This window comes from Naegleria gruberi (assembly GCF_000004985.1).
Source record: "Naegleria gruberi genomic scaffold NAEGRscaffold_25, whole genome shotgun sequence".
NCBI lineage: Eukaryota > Heterolobosea > Eutetramitea > Acrasida > Naegleriidae > Naegleria > Naegleria gruberi.
In genome coordinates, this window is record NW_003163302.1 from 40,044 (window position 1) to 59,754 (window position 19,711).

Sequence of the window (19,711 nt, forward strand, 5' to 3'; positions counted from 1 at the left end):
TGAAGGCGTACAAATCCCTCATAAATGGGTGCGTCAACGAAAAACATCAGTCTGATTCCTCAATATCCATTAAGGTTCTCAAACTAATGTGCTCGTCTCGTGGTGTAATGGTAGCATAGTGGACTTTGAATCCATTGACGGAGGTTCGATTCCTCCCGAGACGGTAACGTGGCGAGCCATTGAATTTTATTTTGAATAAATTTGGAATATTGAAGAGAAACCTTATTTGAAACTTTTTTATTTGAAAACATTAGAAGAAGGAAGCAGTTTGTTTGTTAAAACAATAACAAATTTCGAGATTAAAAATCTTCAAATATATTATGAATAATCTCCAATTGCTTAAAAACATCTCTTTCTTAATATTTTGACCTGTCAACCATCAATGATTGGCAACTATAAGAAAAAAAAATGTCATCTTCTGGTTATGATTTAATTGCCATTCCTTTGGAAACAATTATTGTGAGTGGGGATTTTCCCAAAAGGCTTTCCCTGCAAAGTGATTCCTCTTATAGATTAATCAAAAAGTTCAAGATTTGAGAGAAAGATTCGAACAGTTTCTTTCAACTGATGAACTATTAGAATCTCTCCATTGCAATCAACAGAAATTGTTGTTTCTTGACTATTTCTACGATTGTAAAAGAAAGAAAGCCATCAAATTTAAAGATTATTCCTCACTCTTTCAAGTTTGTAATTGTTTTCTGGGTGAAATTATTGCCAAGTCAAAGGAACAAATTTTGATTAATGACTTGACAGGTAGGAATTCATTTCTAGCTCAGTTTAATTCAATAGTGGATGAAAATCCTTCATTATTTCCGATATGTAAGAATGTGGAGGTTTATTCTTGGTTTTCAAAACAATCAGAATTGAGTAGAAATAGAGAAGGTGATGTAATTCTAGAAGAATCGAATAATGGTATTGGAAATGAGGAAGATGATGTGTTGGAAATGCTAATTCTCACATTTAATTATCATTTCAAAGCTTTATTCTATTTCTTTCAGAAGGTAGATTCAAAATTCATTCTAAATTGGACGAAAGAAAGTTTGAGTTCATTACCAAAGTTTATTCTAGACGAATTGAAAGTGAAACACGAAACTCGTCAATCCTTCAAAGAATTACTTGTCTACAAGGAGGAAGAACTCAATAACAGTACAATCCTGGATGCAGACTTTGAATTTCTGAATTTCCTCGCAATGAACACAAGTGATTGGAAAGCAAGAACCAAACTGTCAAATGCAAGTAATTGTCACATTTACTCGTCAAAGGAAAAATACATGGCAACTCCCAGAACAACCATTTACAAATTTGTCTATACAGTGGATAAGACTATTGAAGAATTTTCAAAAGCTTTCCTTTCGTATGATTTCTCTGGAGAAAAGATGGTTATTAGTTCGTACTGGAGTTATGACCCAATGAATATTAATCATTCCTCAAAGAAATATTCAATTGTTAAGGGTGAATTAGTTTTCAATCCAAACATTCCTCTAATTTCCAAACGAAGATCAGATGATTGATGTGGAGGAATTGATTTCGAATAAAGTTTGCTAAGAAAAAAAGATTGAAAGCTAAATTGAGATGTTGATTTGCTCTTGCAAATGCTGAATATCCAATGATCGAGGCTAAGAACAAAAAATCAGATACCGACAATGGGGCTCGAACCCACGACCCCAGGATTAGAAGTCCTGTGCTCTATCCAACTGAGCTATGACGGCTTACATTCAATATGAAAAATATTCCCTTTTTATAAAATTGTCTAGTATGTACCTGGCAAGTTCCTCCTTGTGTTCACAAATGTCAAAAAAGTCAACAAACAAAAAATGTCAAAACCTGTCCACACATTGATTGTTTCGTTGTTTCTTGTCATCATACTTTCATTTTTGACAGCATCATCCACTGCAAAATCTTATGCAATTACTTCACTTTCTTCAGAAGTTCACATTACAAATGGTGCTTGTACTTTGGACGTGGTCGAAACTTTCGAATACGAATTTACTGGTTCCTATTCAACTATTGGAAGAGCTTTCGCTTCTAATATTGATAACGTCAACAATATTGCAGTTGTTACACTCACATCTGGTTATAGTATTTCAACTTATTTTGATAGTACTGGTTATATTATCATGTATTTGAGTCCAGCAACTCCAGAATCAGGAACAACAATGGTTTCGTTCCAACTGTCGTATACTGTAATAGGAAGACAAAATCTATTTGCCAGTTCTGCATCAGCTTCAAAGAATACTGTTTCGTTCTATTACAAGGATAGTGCAATGATTAGAAATTTGACCTCTACTTTTATATTCGATTCGAATATTGGATTCACCAGTGCACCAACTTCAAGTGGTCAACTCATCACTAATGGAAATCAATATTCAGTCTTATTTTCAGTTCAAAATCTCACCAGTCTATACGTTCCAACAGTTTACTTTAATCCAAATTCAGACAATTTTAATTTGTGTCCATTAACAGTTGGTGGAGTGGTAGGAATAGTTATTGGATCTGTGGCTGGAGCCATCATTCTTACACTAATATTTGCATTCATATTAATTAAGGGTAAATCAGGTGGAGGAGGAGGTGTTGGCAGTGGAACTTCCCACTGGACAGGAAATAATCATCATCATCATAACCATTCTCATACTGGTTATGGATATAGTGGTGGAGGAGGTGGAGGTGGTGATAGTGGTCACACTGGAGGTTCAGGATTTGCAAATTAACTTGTTATTGAAAATGCTCAATTCCAATAAATATTGGAATTCAATTCTTATGGACTTTGTTCGAATGTTAAGCCAAACTTTTTTTCCATCAATTACCTTACCAACATATTCAACTAAACTTCTCTCGAACTTTCAATATTTGTGGAGTTTGTTAGGAGTTGTTTAAAAAAAATGTCTTCAAGAGTTTGCACAGCTTTTGGTCGACTTATTTCCACGCCATCATCACCATCATCACTATCATCACGATCATCAAGAAGGAAAATTAATTCATCCTTCTTCATGTTATTATTAAATTATTTCCTTCTCATAATTTCTCTCGTTTTCTTCATCACATCAACCTCCAATTTAATACTTGCCAAATCATCATCATCAATAATTACATCATCATCATCGGTGCAATTTAGTAGTAGTAGAATTAAAAATCATGATGTGAAGGATCCACCAAATTTTAATATTTGTCAATCAGAGGTTTCGAATCAGGTCAAGGATATGCTTTCTAATTTTCCAGCAACTTTTGGTATTCAAGTAATGGTTAATCAAACCATTGAGTTGTTTTCTTATAATCCAGATCCATTTCTTCAACCTGCTTCTAATAACAAATTATTGACAACTATTGCTGCATTGAATCATTTGGGAAGTAAATTTCGTTTCTCCACTGATTTCTTCTATGATTATAAGAATAGAAGAGTTGTTGTGAGACCAAAGGGAGATCCAACATTAACATTTGAGCAATTGCAAAAATCATTAATGAATGTTTTGGAAAAGGTCACTTCAATGAATCCTCATGAAATTGTTGTGGATGCTAGTTTTTTCAATCCAATTCCATTTACAAATGGTGGAGATGATGAGGAATTTCCAGATTCATGGGAATGGGGAAATTTACAATATTCATTTAGTTCAGTACCAAGTGCCTTATCTTTGGAACATAATACTTTAACATTTACTGTTAAAGGTGGAGAGGTTGCTGGTCAAGGATTGAGTATTGTTTTGGATGAACCATTTCAATCATTTGCAAAGGATTTCTTTGAATTTGATACTAGTTTGAGTAGAACTTTGGATTGTTCAAATGCTAATATTATCAGTAAGGAAAGTGTCACCTCTTATTATAAACCTTTAGATAATAAGATTATTGTTAGAGGTCAATTGTGTGCAAAGAAGGAATCCAAGCAAACATTGACTGTTTTGGATACTTATGGATTTTTCTTACAAGCAGTTTCAAGTGCTAGCGCCTCTTCAAATGGTCCAAAATCTGTTAAAATTGATTATTTGAGTGAGGAGGAACGTTCCTCCATGTTTGAATTCAAAGAGGAATGCGTCTACTCTGATAATATTCTCACAGTTATGAATACTACACTTCAAGAGAGTGATAACATGTATGCAGAATTATTCTTGAGACAATTGGGAACTTTCATTAAGGCAAATAGTAGTTTGGACGTTTTTCCATCCATCACCACAAGAGGAATTCAAGTTGTTAAGGATATTTTGACAAGTCAATTCAACTTGTCACCATTCACATTCTTCCAAAATGATGGATCTGGACTTTCTCGTCACAATCTCATTTCTCCTCGTTCTCTAGTCGATGCATTGAGTGCAATCTATTACAAGGGAGCAGGTGGAGTCAGTGGTGAAACATTTGTCTCCTTATTACCTCTCGGAGGAAGGAGTGGAACTCTCAGGAATAGATTTGTTGATTTCCCAGGTATTGTGAGTGCTAAAACTGGAAGCTTGGATGGAGTTAGTTCTTTGAGTGGATATATTAGAAATGCCAATTATAGAGATCCAATTGTTTTTTCAATTATTGTTAATCAGTGTCCACTCTCTGCCAAGGAAATGCATCAAATTATTGATTCCATTGTTACCTTGTTTGCATTCATGAATCCAAAATGCTAAATTATAAAATAAATTAATATGTAATCCAAATAATTCAAATCTCGTTTGATCTAAATATTAATAATCATCAATTTAACATTCGTCTAAATCTCAAGGGAGTTGATCACTTTTAGAATTGTAAATGTTGATAATGGCCTAACATGAAGTGAAACATCTGTATCCTGAAAAGATGATATACTTTCCAATTCGGTTAATAAATTAATCATTTAATTAATTACATATTATTAAAAGTCCCTTAACTTATTGGTCTTTCTTTGCTTGTTTCTTCTTTTCAGAATGTTCCTCAAAATGAATGCTTGTTCTAAATATTCTGTCCATCACACCATACCAAGTTCCGTAATTATCTTGATAGTGAGAATGGTGATAGGCATGTTCATTAGTCAACCACTTGAAAGGATTCAATTTGAAATCGAAACCTGAATGCACATAAGATGTCTCCATCATCTTGAAAACAATCCACAAACAATACCAAAACAAGTGTACTCTCAATAAGCTTGGTCCAGATAGAACAGGAATTACATTACCAAACAAGTATTCAACTGGATGAGCATACACACATCCAACGCTGACTGTATATCTCAATTCATGATGAAGAGAGTGAACATGTTTGTAGAGGAATGGTACCTTGTGAAGAAGGTAATGAGAACCAAAGAATAAAACTTCATCCATGGCCATGAAAATACTCCAATAAATAATAATCTTTGGAATCCAATACCATCCAAAATCTGCCATCAAGCTCTCATACGAACTTTCGTGGATTGTGGCCATGACTGATGAATTGAGAATAGTCATTGGAAGTGACATGAAGAAATGAATTTTTGAACAGAATATTAAAATCTTCCAGTAGAATGTTGGATCAAGAGGAGAATGTGACGGATTGATCAGGAATTTATCCATCCAAGAAATGTATCTTTTCGATAAGGTACTGCAAGTGTTTTCTCTGACCTTTAAAAATTGGTATGCAATGAATGGAGCATTAAAAATCCAATAAGTCAACCACTGTGCCAGAAATGGATACACACCATAAACGATCCAAGTTGGTTGGTCCTCTACTGCATGTTTCCAAAACCTCTCTGTGAAGGAAGTGCTACTGATGTTTGTATGGTCATACGAAGACGACATGACGAAGAAATAGAAAGTGGACGAATAGACGTGGTTTGTTTTTTTTCTGTTGTCTAACATTCTAATCTATTCTCTCATTTCAATTTGTTTCGGCAAATCATCCGATTATGAATTTCTTCACTCATTCAATAATAAATGTTTACAATAAATAGAAGGAGAACACTACGCTAGCCAGCCTATTATTGTACTTTACCGACCGCCACAACAGAAGAGAGATGAAGATGTTGTGAGGTACCTTGACCGATGACTCTTGAAATCAACCTTTGATTCGTCATCATGTTATTTTAATGGAGGTAGATGTCGGATAGTTCTCCATAATATTATTGTTGTCAGTGCACTAAAATCCGTATTCCTTTTTTATTATTTAAACTTTGATATTTAATAGATGAGACGGGACGTTGTTTAATTTTTCTTAAGGCAAGAAATATTTACAGTTTTTTTTAAACTGCCAGCATAACAATTTTGTGCGGTTTCTGAAGAAGTGAATATTATTACCAACATGATTTAATTATCAATAGGAATATAACAGACTTTCTGTTGATCAAATTATCAGCGAAGGTGGTCATTCGTGCATGTTCATTCTAAAAATCATAATTTTTCATCATTAGTATTCATCAAGTCTTGTAATCAAGCGACCAATATTATGTGTTGTACAGTGTATTCTTAATCTTGGAGAGTAATAACCTTCATCAATAGTATTTCCTCTGCTGTTGCTGTTTTGTAGGCGAATATTCAATCATGACTTTGCAAAGGTCTTGATACAGCATCGGAGTGAATGAAAAATGTTCAGGCTTCTTTTCAGTTTCTTTCTTTCTGATCAGCATTGTGTTCCTCCTCAATGCTAGCTTCTTCCTACAACAGTTGTTGGATCTAGAAATCAATTGACTACTAATCCTCGGAACCATTTCGTTATTTTTGTTTGCTCTTTCTCTTTGCTGATTGATTTTGATAATAATAGGCTCTTGAAAAGGTGCTGAAGAAATTTCCTGTAATTTAAGGATATTCTTCTTCGTTTCATTTACAATCAATAATAATTAGTGAGGCAGCTGGAAAAATATGAATATCTTTCGAATCACAGGTTGAAATTATCAGAAACAATAGGATATTGTCTGATATAAAACAAAATCATCCATTCTTCTTCTGTTTACAAAAGTGTAATTTTTCCAAAACAATTAATCCAAAATATTTTCCAAAATCCATTTACATATATTTACATATTAACTCTTTAATTATTATTATTATTATATTTTTCCAATCTTTTTAATAATTCGGGAATTGCTTCCTGTTGCCAAAATTCATATGAAATAAATCCACCCGACATTCCACCTCTTGGAATATCCTTTACCAATAAATTATCATTCGATTTGAGAATATCTTTTCCATCACATCTTTCCATTGAAATTTTAGAAACTTGTTCAAGAAATTGTTCCGAATTGAGTGGTTGTTTAATGTGAGAAAAGTGCTCTTGCAGAATTTCCCAGAAATAGGGATCTCCTCTTAGACCCCAATTATAACCAACATGAGAATCGAATAAATTGGCCATTGTTTGTGGTGTTGATGAAGAGGATGTTCCCGATGAATTATTGTTGCCCATTTTTTTTTGTAAACTATTAGTAATTTAATAATTAGATTTCGCGCTCTTTTTTTTCGTTTTATTTAAAAATTAATAAAAAAAAATAAGAGAATACGAAATGAGTCACGATCTTCGTTATGATATGCATTATATGCAGGTAGGTAAAACATGATGTTAAATTTTGATGATTTTATACAATTGTTGTTGATTTTGATTCCGAATAATAAAAAAGCACAAAACAGGATGTGTAAGTTTTAGTTAGAAATTTATTAAATCAAGAATTATTGTGGATAATGTTGTAATTATCATCATAAATTAGGGAGAATTGGATGAATATCAATACTTTACCATGATGGGAGTTGATCCATCAATGATTCCGAGAACTCCAAAGAAAAAGAAGTTGGAATTGGATGCAAGAACTTGTTTGTTCTGTGCTTTGGAATCGGATGATATTCAAGTTTGCAAGGAATTCTTCCTCAATTATCATAAACACATTGGAAATGAAGATGTTATTCTCACTCCAATTTCATCATTGACTGAAATGATGTCTTCAATTGATGATTTGCAAAAGTTTGTGGATTTGGAATGCATTAACATGTTGTTAATGTTTTTGAAGAGTCCTGTGCGATACATTCCATTCTACACTAGTAGAATGATAGATTTATTGACTAGGGATAGATGTGGATTAATCTTAATGAAACTGAAGGAAACTGAGGAAGAACAACAAAAGATTGGTTCTGAAAATCTTGTCAGTGTAAAAATGTTAATTGAAAACCTTACACAACTCATTCATGAAATGACTTGTGTTGAAAAGAGGGAGGCTCTCTTGTCAATTTCCAATATTTGTAAATTTATTGTTCAGGAGGACACATTGGATGAAGATTTGTATGTGGAAAATGTTTATCAAGTGGCTCAACGTGCTAAAAACTTGCTGTTGGAGGCCAAATTCTTCAAGTCACTGGTTCATTGCTTGAAAGTTCTAAACATTTCTCAATTGAAGGGAGAGGCCAATATTGCTGAACCAGCCCTTAAAAAAGTTCCAAAAACCTTGTATGCCAAATATAATGACGATTGTCTAGATCCTCTCAAATTTGGCAGAGGTGTTCATCAAGAGAAGGTTCTTTCCAGAGGAGCCTACAATGTATTCGGAGATGAAACCTATTTGAGATATGCCATGACTGACTTCCAAAGAAGTTTAGCCAAGGCAATTTACAGATTTTCTCTGGTCAAATTTGATAAGGAAAAGGCAGTCAATGCGTTCAAACCTTTCGTGAAGGACTTTGTGGAATATTTAACAAAATTATTAACACAAACTAAGGACTATCCAACAATGTGTTATCTTATGGGAGCTTTGGAATCATTCAATGAGAAGGGATATCTTCAAAGTGGACCAGTTGATGATATCAAGAACAGTTTGCCATACCTTCTCTTTGAAAATCTCAAGAAACAATCAACAAATATTTTAAATGTTGAAGCCATGAAAAAGATGGACACAACCTATGGCTGGGCCTACTCCTATCCAATGTTACCAGAGAGGGGTTGGAATCCAAACTCATTGTGGATAAAGGAAAAGGGCACTCTCGAAAAGGAATATCATGAAACTCATCTGAGATTGGAAACTGTATCCACTGCTGTGAGAGCCATGCTTTTGAAATCAGGCATCTCTGAGGAGAGCTTGAATGAATTGGAAAAATCAGCTCAATCACAATCAACACAAACAATTTGTGCTGTCTGTAAGAAGGCAGCCTCCAAGAAATGTGCCAACTGTAAAGCTGTCTATTATTGTTCTGCAGATTGTCAAAAGAAACATTGGAGTGTACATAAGAAGCTCTGTAAGCCAACCAAATAAAAGATTGAAAGATGAAAAACAATAGAATACATTTGTACAATTTACATTTAAAACACTCGCTTTACTAATCCACAAAAATAAACTAATTCAATAATTCTTGAATTGAAATTGAAGTTCTGATAATCTTCCTTTGAAGTGATGAAGTTTCAGCTCTTTGAGGATGGTGAGTTTTCGTCTTGCTTGTCTTTTCAATTTTAGGAATTGTTGGAATGAGAGGCATTGAAATATCTTTCTGTTTTGCGTGCATTGTGTAATTGAATGGAAAATTCAGTGAGATTGGTCGTTCTATATCTTTACCTCTATTTACATTAGAAACTTGTTCATTTTGTGGAATTCTATTCGAAAGATTACAGTCACCACCAGAATAAGGAGCATTCACCATTTGACTCATTGCACCTTTCGAATTACTTGTCAGTGGTGATCCTTGACCATTCGATGAAGGCACCTGCTGAATCAATTTATCTGTCGATACAACTCTCATCTCACCTCTCTTTGGTACTCTTGTCTTTCTTCCTCTCTTACTCGGCAAGTGTTCCTCCTTAATGGCCGACTTGTTTGGTTGATAAAACTCAACAATGCTAAACTTATGAATCATTTTCCAAGTGTGTGCACAAAAAATCTCAAACTCTCTAGCAAACCGCTTTTCGTGTTGTTTGTTTTTTTAAGTGTTTCGAGCTGTATGTTGAGGTTTTCGCGCTCAAATGGAAAGAAATACAACCATTCATGACTCAATAAGGACAAATTGACAATTATTTACACCATTTATGGAAAATTCGAATAGTGATCTCGAGTATGAAATTGTAAAGTGATGGCTCATGAAATGTTCAAAATAGGTACTTTAGGGCTGATTAGTATTAAATTTACAATGTCTGAAATGAAAATATACAAAATTGGACAATTGAATGACTGGAAATGATAACAATGTCTCTCGCATCTATTGTAGTTTCATCTGTTAATCGAATCGAATAATTTAGGATGGAAACAATTATTCCTTTTGTGGATATTATAATATTTTTGGTAGTGTCGATTGATTTTATTGAAAATATATTGCATTAGTAATTATTAATTTGGATTAGTACGGAAATAAAGGGTTTTTTGAATTTCCAATCAAATAAAAGTGAACTATCCATTAAACTATATTAGGCCAATCATGCGATGAAATTCATATATTCCAAACAGTAACCTTTACAATATTAAATTCATGATCGAGAGCATTTTATCTTGCACAAATATTTGTGTGAAAACAAAAGTATTTTATTAAAATAAAAAGAAATTGATTATTAAATAAATTGATAATCAAAAAAAATGTCAATTATTTACCAAGATGCCATTACCATCATTATTCCCTTCCTAGAAATTAATGAATGCATCATTTTCAAGAGTAAACAAAACTTGGCTCCGAGCCATTCAAAGTCTCCAAAATTATTGGAAAGATTTATGCCATAATTTGTTAAAATTCGATCCGCGATGGCTTAAATCAACTGTTCATAATGATGATAACAAATCCAATGTTTGTTGGTTGCAAGTTTTTTCCTTCTTAATTTCTCAAATTCCAAAGAAAATTTGCTATGGAACGAGAGATAAGAGTAATCAACAAATGGAAGAATTGAAAGTTGAAAAATTGGATGCTTCTTGTTATGGAAATATTGATTTGTTGGTAAGATGGGAATCACCTTTTGATGATTCAAGATTTGTAGAGTATCCAGATGTCGTTGATTTTGATTTGCAGGAATCAGTTTCGTTTTACAAGTTTGGATTTGATTTGAGAAGAGAAATTATTGATAGGTATAAAATGGAAGAATCTCTTATTCAAATCAAATTACAGAAATTGTTCGCATGTTGTTTGATGTATGAATTTTTATCAATTGGAAACTATGTCCCTAACTTGTTTCAGGACAAGATTCGAATAATTCCGTCTATACAAATTGCTCTTATCAGAAATAAGTCATTCACATGTCCATTTCCATACCTAATTCTTGGATTATTGAACGATGGAATCAGAGATTATTCCCTCTCTCAAGAATTAACCAAGCATGTTGTTAATTCAATTGAAAATGAGGAATTATTCGGAAGTTTCTTAGATAATACGTCTGGAGAAAAGATTAAGGAAGCAATTAATTGTGGAGAAAGAGCAGTTCAGTTTGAAATAACTCCAAATACGCTTAATCCTATTGACTATTGGTTATCATTGAAAACATTCGATGAAATGGTTTCAAATGTAGAGTGGAATGATAACTTTGAAATGAATTGTGGTATTGCAGGAGATGGAGAAATATTCGCATTATATTACAATGCAGGAGGTGGAATTACGGATAGTACTACAATTAATGTGAGCATTGATGGGAATGATGGATCATTGGTGAAAGTTGTCAGAAATGAAGCAAGAAAATATTGGTGAAATTGGCAATCAAATATTCACCAATCTATGGTTGGAATAAAGTTATCGATCTTATCATAATATACTTTAGCTTCTTCCTCTGAAACATCTCTCATAAATCTGGATGGTTTGGAGATTGATTTCATGGCTGCTTTGAGTCTCGTTTGTGGATGCAGCAGCACCATAAAATCTTCCAGTATCTGAAACTCTGTATCATTAATTTTAATGGAATCTCCCAAATATCCTTTCAGATATTTCATAACTTCAACCTTTTGAATTCCAAACTCAATTTTCAAAATGGACAAATTTAAAAACCAAATAACACAGGTTTTAAAATTGAAATTCGTTCCATCAAATAATAATGGCACTCCATCATCTCTGAAAAGAATCATTTCTTTCGAGGAACTTTGCAAATTAAGGACCAGATCACTCCTCAATAAATTCGTCAATTTCAATTTGGAGAGCAAGTCTTTCAGTAAATTTAACTGTCTCTCATTCAACACATTAAATAACAATTCGAGAGGATTATTCTTCATCTTGATTTTATGCATTCCAATAGCTTTCAATATTCTAAAGTGAAAATCATTAACATTTGTGCCATCTAGAGTCAAATCAAATGGTTTACCCAATTCTTGATAGACACTTTTCATCACTTTCTCTCCATCATTATCAATATTCGAAACATGTTCATCCACTGCAACAACAATCGAATTAAAATACAACACGGAAAATGATTTACTCTCAATAAGATTTTTCCATAGTGTGGTAACATATCTTCCCTTGATGAATACAAATTGCGGAGGAAGGAAGAGAAGAATTTCACGAATGAGAGGTTCGTGATGAAACCATTGATTTTGAGACATTTTTTTGGGAAAATTATTAGAAAATTATTTGGAAACTTTTGGAGATGGGTAATTATGTCAAATTGGCATTAAACTCCTTTCGCCTTATAATATTATGTGTGTTTAATAATATTTAATTTGATTTAAAAATATTTAAAAAAAAATAAGCAAACTTTGATTTCAAATTGTGTACACAAAATGTTCCACCATTCGGATGCAATGATTGATGGTGAGGATGTTAATATAACTCCTATTGAGAAGGTATTATTTTCTTGTCATGGCGAATTTATGAAAACTTCTTCCTCTGCAAGGCAATTGGATTCTTCATCATCAAATATAAATAATTTTCTAATTTATTATGAAATGGATTTAAATAATATTAAACAAAAATTGGAAGGAAGCGAATGTGATGAATTTAAAGTGGAAAAATTGCTTTTTAATTTGACAAATCGAGTGAGGATGATGGTGAAGGATTGGGACAAGCCTTCGGAACATTACAGAGTACCTTTTTATCATTATATTGTTGGGAATCCATATCAGTTGCCTAATTTAATGTTTTTTAGAAAGTTGGTGATGGAATCGAATGAGTTTATTGAGGATTTAATTCTGGAGAATCTGTCATTGTCAGTTTTTAGGCAAATGTTTGAAGTTGCTTGTAAATTTACCAAGGAATATTACAATTTTACGAGTAGGAAGAGTTTTACCTTGTTTATGAGTCCTACTCCAATTGTAAATTTTATTAGAAATTTGTTGAAATCATTTGGATATGATTCAATATTGAATGGTTATTGTAAAGCTGGAAATTCAAGTCAATTACTCGCTTTGAAATGTGAAAGTGTAAATTTATGTGGAATAATCTCAAATGATCTATCAGAACAAACTGAAGAAGAGTGGAAGAATTGCATTCTTATTCCACAAATAATGCAGAGAAGAAACAAGCATGGTCACTTTGAAGATTCACTTTCGTTTATCATTCATGGACAATCAATTTCATTCTTCTTTACCAATTATTCACTCTCGAGTTCTATTTATCATTTCAGGACAAATTTCATCAAGACAATGAACATGAACAATTTGGATGATATAATTGATCTAATTGGTTTATTATGGTCCTATCTGATGACTGTTCTGATGCGAAAGAAGGTTCCAATTCTATTGGGATGTGATGTAAATACATTACTCCCACTTCGATACACTATTCTACTCTATCACATGGACAGTAAACTAAAAAAGAAGGAAGAAGAAGAGCCATCCATACTCAATAGGAATGATCAAAGAATTAAAAAGAAATCCCAGAAATCTGACATTGCAGACAAGGTCAGGAAGAGTTTAAAAAAGGCAAATATGTTCTAGTAGAATACACCATCAAGAGTTGGGATTTATCTTGGAGTTTGCCAATTGACTAACCATCGATTGGAATAATACATGTTCAGGTAAACTCTGAAAATCTGTAAATCTAGAAATCAACATTCCAAACAAGACATTCACTTGGTCTGAAGAAGTTGCACAAAACTCATTCCAATCATTCAACAGACGTTTTTCAGCTTCAGGAGAAAGAACATGTGCTTCACTAATCTTTCGCTTTTTGTTATCTTGATAACTAGTAGTAGTAATTGTATCGTTATCATTATTGACATACTCTCGTTTTCCTACCGAATTAATTCTGTCATCATCATAACAATCTAACGAAGAAGAAGAACACATATCAGTGCGCTGCATAATATTTTCTTCAGAGAATTGTTGTTGGTTTGGTTGTTGAATCATGTTGTTGGTTGTTAGTTGTGATTTTTTTTTCGTTCTGAATGCCTGAAGTTTAGGAGATGGACCATTTGGCTGTCACAAATACGGTTTTAGAAAAGCTTATTTCTAAATTGGTATTATAGAAAATACAATTATATCTCCTCGGTTTATCTAAATATTGACCTGTGTGTCGAATTGAGGAGGTTTATGAACCTACGCAGCTGAGCAAGTTATTTATTTTTGCAATTAGGAAACACAAACAAACATTCAAGAAACTCTTTGAGTTGCATTGCAATTATTGTAGTAGTTATTACACTATTAACTGAATAAAATTGGTTTCCATCTGGTACGATTATTAATATAATAGATCAAAATCATCATTAAGCAATATGACATCGGAACATGATTATAATAATCTCACTTATTAAATCACCACAATGAGATAATTAATTTTAATTTCATTAGATAGAAGACGAGGATGAAAAGATTCTACTTTGAAGATATATATCCAGATCTATATGTTACTGACTCTTCTGGTAAGACCTTTTACATTGATGTCGATGCTAACACCTCTGATGCCTAACTTTTCTCTCAAGAATGCTGGAAAGGTCAATATTAACCTTAACATGTTGAAGGCTGGTGATGAAGTTGATATCTTTACAGTTATTCCATTACATTTATTGTGGATACGCACAAACATACATTTAAGAAACTTTTCGAGTTATATTGATAATCATTTAATATTCTAAAAAATTAAGAAATGGAAAGAAGAGGATGAACAGAAGATAGTTGGCCGTTACTTTGAAGAAAATTTAATCCTTTGATTTGCACATGGCTCATGTATCAACTAGGATTTAAAAGACCAAGAAATCAATTTGATTGCATAGTTACGCAGCCGCGACTCTAAGGTTTTGTTAAGAAACTATTTTTAAGAGTATTGAATTTTCCAGACTTCCTTAGTTTTCCTCAAGTTAAATACTTGGCCGAGACACATGCCGTGTGATTGATACAATTGTCTTAAATAGACAAAACCTACATCATTTCTATATTCTATCCTACCGTAATCTACCGCCCCTCAATGTAGATTCAATGGAATGAAAATTGTGTCAAAAGACTCACCAGTACCAAAAAATTAGCCTTAAAAAATGAAAGAACTGCTATTAGCTACTATTGCCATATGCTTATTTTGCTGCTCTCTTGTTTTTGCTCAGAATACCGTCATTAAGTATGATGTTTCTGGTAAGAACGTTTCAAAGACCCTGATAAGGGGAGAAATTCAATATTTTCTCGTTGATGTTTCATCGTGGGGTTGGAAAGAAGGAGATTTTGTTACCCTTAGTTTGAATTCACTCTCGGGTGATTGTGATATGTGGATTAGCAGTGTTGACTATCCAAAAACTGCTTGTGCCAATTGCCTTGGTCCAAATGGCTTTGGTGATGTTCGAATTATATACTACAATTCCACTGAGAATGCACAGGGTGTTTTCTATGTTGGAATCATTGCTCAAGAAAGGAGTGCTGAATTTACTTTTGTTGCTTGGAAGTCTAATGGTAAGTTTTGATTGTTCAATTCCGAATGACATTAATTAGAAATTATCAATATTAACAAGAATGAAATTATCTTTGCTCAATCCCCAACTGGAAAGAAGAATACCTTTTTATTCAACATTCCAAGCGAAGCCAATTTGATTACAATCAATGTTGATGGTATCTATGGCGATCCAGATCTATATGTTACTGGTTCTAATGGTGATTCATGGGCTTCTGAGAATTACGGATTTGAGACTTTGAAGATTAAGGCTGTCCCAGGACTGACTCAATTGAAAATTACTATTGTTGCCGTCTCTGATACTGTCTATAGTGTAGTTATCAAAGTCAATGACCAATCTGTGCGTTTACCAGAAGGTATCTTCTCACCAATACTGTCAATGCGAATGAAATGGATACCTTCATGTTCAGAAGTCTTGAAGCTGTTCAAAATATATTTGTTGAAATTAAACACCCCAGTAATGAAGAGGGAGAAACCAAGTTATACGTTCGTAAAGGAGCTATACCAACTAGCAGTGAATTTGATTATGTCATTTCAGGTGAGGGTACATACACTGTAGCGGATGCCACTGTTGGTGATTACTATTTTGGTGTTGTTGGTTTGATGAATAATACCAACTATAAGATTTGGGCATTTGGTGAAAACCAAAATCAAGTTGTTCTTTTCACCAGTCAACCAGTGCAAAAGGCATTCACTGCTACCACAAAGTCTTACACTTTCAAGTATGCCAATAACGATCAAGCCAAGACCATTGTTGCTACTGCGAAGCTTGTTTCTGGATCCTCAATTAATGTTTATGGAGCTCAATTCTCTAGACCTAGTTCCACAAAGTACCATTCTAAGGCTGTTGCAATCACTGGTGCCGATGGTGTCTTAAAGTTTGTTGCTCCATCTCCACGTCCAAACATTTACTTTACTGTTGCTGCTGATTCTGGTGAATTCTCAATTGAAGTCACCACTTCTCAACCAATCATGGCCCTCAGTGATGGTGAAGAAGTTTATTTGAATTGGGTTCCAAAGGGATCATACAGATATTTCTCCTTTGTTGCTGATAAGTATCCAGAAAAGGCCATCTCCATCACTGCCCACCCATTTAGTGGCGACGTTGGTGTCCAAGTTTCAACCATTCTTCAATATCCATCTGTTAATAGTAACCAATGGTTTGCTAAACACACTGTTTACATACCAGCTCAAGATTCTAAGGCTTCTGGTAAGACCTTTTACATTGGTGTCCATGCTTTCACTTCTGATGCATACTTTTCCATATGCGCTTCTCAAGTCAGAGCCATAATGCCTCTCTCTGAAGGAACATCAACCTCAAGTTCTGTTATTGAAAGAGAGTATGCTTACTTTTCTCTCAATATCAAGAATGCTGGAAAGGTCAATATTAACCTTAACATGTTGAAGGCTGGTGATGAAGCTGATATCTTCTACAGTTATTCCGTCAAGACACCAAACAGATATGATTATGAAGGGAGATCTATTAATAATGGTAAGAATGTTTTGACCATTGAAGATGCCAACCCAGGAGAAATTTACATTTCTGTTTTTGGTATTGTTTCAACTACTGATAGTACCACTAAAGCTATTCCATTTACTCTCTCAATTGCCACTGATTATTTGAACTTGTTCCCAAATGGAGATACTGCTCTCGTCAATTCTGCAAAGGGTACTATTACTCATTTCAGAACTAACATTACCAGCGCATTGAGGATTATCACTGCTTCTGCAACCCTCATTTCTGGTAAAACTGCAATGTACATCTCCACAAATGGAGAAAAGGCTAGTTTTACCAATTTTGTTTGGTCTGACCAAAATACGAATGGTAATAGCATTGTTATCAAGCAAACTGACCTTGCCTTTAGACGTGGAGTTTGTTTTATTGCAATTCTTGCTATTGAAAACTCTGTCTATCGCATGTCATTGGCTAGTAATATTGGTGCCACAGTTTTGGAAAACATTCCAACACTTGGTAGAACTGCACCTGACGGAAATATGGAGTCTTTGATTTATAGTTTCTCATTCAATGACTCTTCTAAGGATGTCTATCTTCACATTAAGGAATTGGAAGGAAAAGTTGATGTTTTTGTTAATCAAAACAATTATACATCAGAAAGAAATTACACTTGGAAGTCTCTTTCTAATGGTGAAATTGCTAGAGGGATCACTCTCAAGAAGGAAAGTCTTGTTGTTGAAAAGGCTGTCTATGTTTCTGTAATCGGTAAGGATCAAGGAAAGAGCTCTCTGTTCTCTATTGAATTCAGATATATGGCACCTCCAGTCAGTAATATTACATTCAAAGTTCAAATAATTTCTCCAAATAATCCAAATCTTCAAAAGATTAATCCTAATGAAGATTTAATTTTAACAAGTGTTATTGAACCATTACCAAATGAAATGTTCTCCTACAAATGGGTAATTCCAATGAATGACATTGAAATAACAAAGAGTTATATTGTCATTCCTAAACATTTACTAACAAGTGGAATTTCATTTTATATAACTTTAGAAATTACAACAACAAACCAAGAAAAAAGTACAACCTTTATTAACGTTAAAGTGAATGAATCTCCAAAATTGGGAGAGTTTGCAGTTTCTCCAAAAACTGGTTATGTTTTAGAAACTCAATTTAACTTGACAGCAAATAACTGGTATGAAAATGAACCTGTGACTTATCGATTGTGTATCGATATGTTGGAGATTTAACATGGAAAACTCTTTCAGAACAATCATCTCAAAGATCTTTGACAACTTCATTACCTTTTGGAAATATTGAATTAGCAGTGTTTATTTATGATTCATTCAATTCATTTACCCAATCACAAACTATTTCAATTCAAGTGCTTCAAAAATCAGAATTTTCAAATGAAGTATTAACTACATTAGAAAGCGAAACATCACTCTCGCCACCAATTCTCGCAACTCTGTCAACAATAATATCAGATCAAAATATACAGGTCAAGGAAAGGGTGATTCGAATAATTTCAAACTATTTTACAAAACAATTAGATCTATTGAGAAGTAATAATATAACTACTAATCAATTAAGCTCCATTGCTTCAACTATTTCATCTGTTAGCACATCAATTTCCCATTTAGATACAAACACTAAAACTGTTATTTTGGATTATTTTTCAGGTACATTGGAAAAAGTAGCAAGTAATAGTATTCAACTTTCAGATAATGATTTCCAAGTTTGTTTATCATCAATTTCAACGATGGAAGAGCAAACAAACAGCATAGTTCAGAAATATACTACCAAGGTGATCAAAATTTACAAACTACTTTCAGATTTTAAATTAAGATCCTTATTAGAAGATGGTTCTCCGTTTAAGATTTCTGGTAAAGTTTACAAATCATATTCAAAATATGTAAAGAATTACTCGGCACTTCAAGATGTTCTCTATGATCAAACTGAAATTACTATGAATCCACTTCAAATTCCATCATGTATTGTTGGTGTGAAAACATACACTAATGAATTATTAAGTAGTGATTTCAAATTCTCTCAAGTTATAGAATTTACTCTTCAAAATGCTAACACTTTGCAAAATATTGATCTTGGAGTGAACTCTAATTTATTATCACAAATAACATTCCCTTATAATTCAAGTGCAGTTTCTAGAAAGTTAACATTACAGACCACTCATTGCAAATATCAATTATCGACAGGAGATTTTGTGGATGATCATTGTACTTTGCATAGCAATGATGATGGCACTTTATCTATGAGAATTTCTAGAACTGGAATTTTTGTTATTGGATATCAAGAAACCAAAATTGAACCTACTCAATCGGTTCATCCAACTCAATCAGAATCTTCAAATATTCCATTGATTATAGGATTATCTATTTTCTTTCCTGTTACATTTATTGTGGTTGGCATTATTTTAATATTGGTATTTTACTTATTAAGGAGAAATAGAAATGTGAAATCTAAAATCAAAAAGACGTTCGCCAATATTAGGGATGGTCAATATCTTGAAAAGTTTGAAGATTCAAAAGTCGAAATGCAAGAAAGTACTTGTTGATTTCATTGTGCAATATGTAATGAATATTCA

General features: G+C 33.2%; 10 protein-coding genes and 2 non-coding genes across 12 annotated transcripts; 7 read left to right on the forward strand and 5 right to left on the reverse strand.

Annotated features, from left to right (window-relative positions):
- Positions 1–93: 93 nt before the first annotated feature.
- NAEGRDRAFT_t321 lies at positions 94–164 on the forward strand. The gene has a single exon. It is a non-coding gene; the product is annotated as a tRNA-Gln (tRNA).
- Positions 165–408: 244 nt separating this feature from the next.
- NAEGRDRAFT_79813 (uncharacterized protein) lies at positions 409–1,511 on the forward strand (the record flags this gene model as incomplete). The annotated part of the gene is made up of 2 exons (XM_002676838.1): positions 409–459; positions 603–1,511. 2 exons carry the CDS (start codon positions 409–411, stop codon positions 1,509–1,511), a joined length of 960 nt encoding a protein of 319 aa, XP_002676884.1.
- Positions 1,512–1,635: 124 nt separating this feature from the next.
- Positions 1,636–1,709, reverse strand: NAEGRDRAFT_t332. Its single transcript has one exon. It is a non-coding gene; the product is annotated as a tRNA-Arg (tRNA).
- A 105-nt stretch (positions 1,710–1,814) lies between these two features.
- Positions 1,815–2,708, forward strand: NAEGRDRAFT_67746 (uncharacterized protein; the record flags this gene model as incomplete). Its single annotated transcript, XM_002676839.1, has 1 exon — positions 1,815–2,708. The coding sequence occupies one exon, from the start codon at positions 1,815–1,817 to the stop codon at positions 2,706–2,708; it is 894 nt and encodes a 297-aa protein (XP_002676885.1).
- A 528-nt stretch (positions 2,709–3,236) lies between these two features.
- NAEGRDRAFT_49189 (uncharacterized protein) lies at positions 3,237–4,598 on the forward strand (the record flags this gene model as incomplete). The annotated part of the gene is made up of 1 exon (XM_002676840.1): positions 3,237–4,598. One exon carries the CDS (start codon positions 3,237–3,239, stop codon positions 4,596–4,598), a length of 1,362 nt encoding a protein of 453 aa, XP_002676886.1.
- Positions 4,599–4,785: 187 nt separating this feature from the next.
- On the reverse strand, positions 4,786–5,763 carry NAEGRDRAFT_82614 (C-4 sterol methyl oxidase). Its single transcript, XM_002676948.1, has one exon. It carries the CDS (start codon positions 5,718–5,720, stop codon positions 4,839–4,841), a length of 882 nt encoding a protein of 293 aa, XP_002676994.1. The 5' UTR covers positions 5,721–5,763; the 3' UTR covers positions 4,786–4,838.
- A 1,182-nt stretch (positions 5,764–6,945) lies between these two features.
- NAEGRDRAFT_67749 (uncharacterized protein) lies at positions 6,946–7,314 on the reverse strand (the record flags this gene model as incomplete). The annotated part of the gene is made up of 1 exon (XM_002676949.1): positions 6,946–7,314. The coding sequence occupies one exon, from the start codon at positions 7,312–7,314 to the stop codon at positions 6,946–6,948; it is 369 nt and encodes a 122-aa protein (XP_002676995.1).
- A 328-nt stretch (positions 7,315–7,642) lies between these two features.
- On the forward strand, positions 7,643–9,242 carry NAEGRDRAFT_58086 (uncharacterized protein; the record flags this gene model as incomplete). Its single annotated transcript, XM_002676841.1, has 1 exon — positions 7,643–9,242. One exon carries the CDS (start codon positions 7,643–7,645, stop codon positions 9,140–9,142), a length of 1,500 nt encoding a protein of 499 aa, XP_002676887.1. The 3' UTR covers positions 9,143–9,242.
- On the reverse strand, positions 9,225–9,737 carry NAEGRDRAFT_67751 (uncharacterized protein; the record flags this gene model as incomplete). The annotated part of the gene is made up of 1 exon (XM_002676950.1): positions 9,225–9,737. One exon carries the CDS (start codon positions 9,735–9,737, stop codon positions 9,225–9,227), a length of 513 nt encoding a protein of 170 aa, XP_002676996.1.
- A 765-nt stretch (positions 9,738–10,502) lies between these two features.
- On the forward strand, positions 10,503–11,540 carry NAEGRDRAFT_67752 (uncharacterized protein; the record flags this gene model as incomplete). Its single annotated transcript, XM_002676842.1, has 1 exon — positions 10,503–11,540. The coding sequence occupies one exon, from the start codon at positions 10,503–10,505 to the stop codon at positions 11,538–11,540; it is 1,038 nt and encodes a 345-aa protein (XP_002676888.1).
- A 2,186-nt stretch (positions 11,541–13,726) lies between these two features.
- On the reverse strand, positions 13,727–14,125 carry NAEGRDRAFT_67753 (uncharacterized protein; the record flags this gene model as incomplete). The annotated part of the gene is made up of 1 exon (XM_002676951.1): positions 13,727–14,125. The coding sequence occupies one exon, from the start codon at positions 14,123–14,125 to the stop codon at positions 13,727–13,729; it is 399 nt and encodes a 132-aa protein (XP_002676997.1).
- A 1,121-nt stretch (positions 14,126–15,246) lies between these two features.
- NAEGRDRAFT_67754 (uncharacterized protein) lies at positions 15,247–19,681 on the forward strand (the record flags this gene model as incomplete). Its single annotated transcript, XM_002676843.1, has 4 exons — positions 15,247–15,652; positions 15,692–16,025; positions 16,061–18,333; positions 18,660–19,681. 4 exons carry the CDS (start codon positions 15,247–15,249, stop codon positions 19,679–19,681), a joined length of 4,035 nt encoding a protein of 1,344 aa, XP_002676889.1.
- Between the last annotated feature and the right edge of the window lie 30 nt (positions 19,682–19,711).

Excerpts from the sequence above, each read along its gene's own strand:
- NAEGRDRAFT_82614 (XM_002676948.1), bottom strand. The coding sequence starts at position 5,720 with ATGTCGTCTTCGTATGACCATACAAACATCAGTAGCACTTCCTTCACA.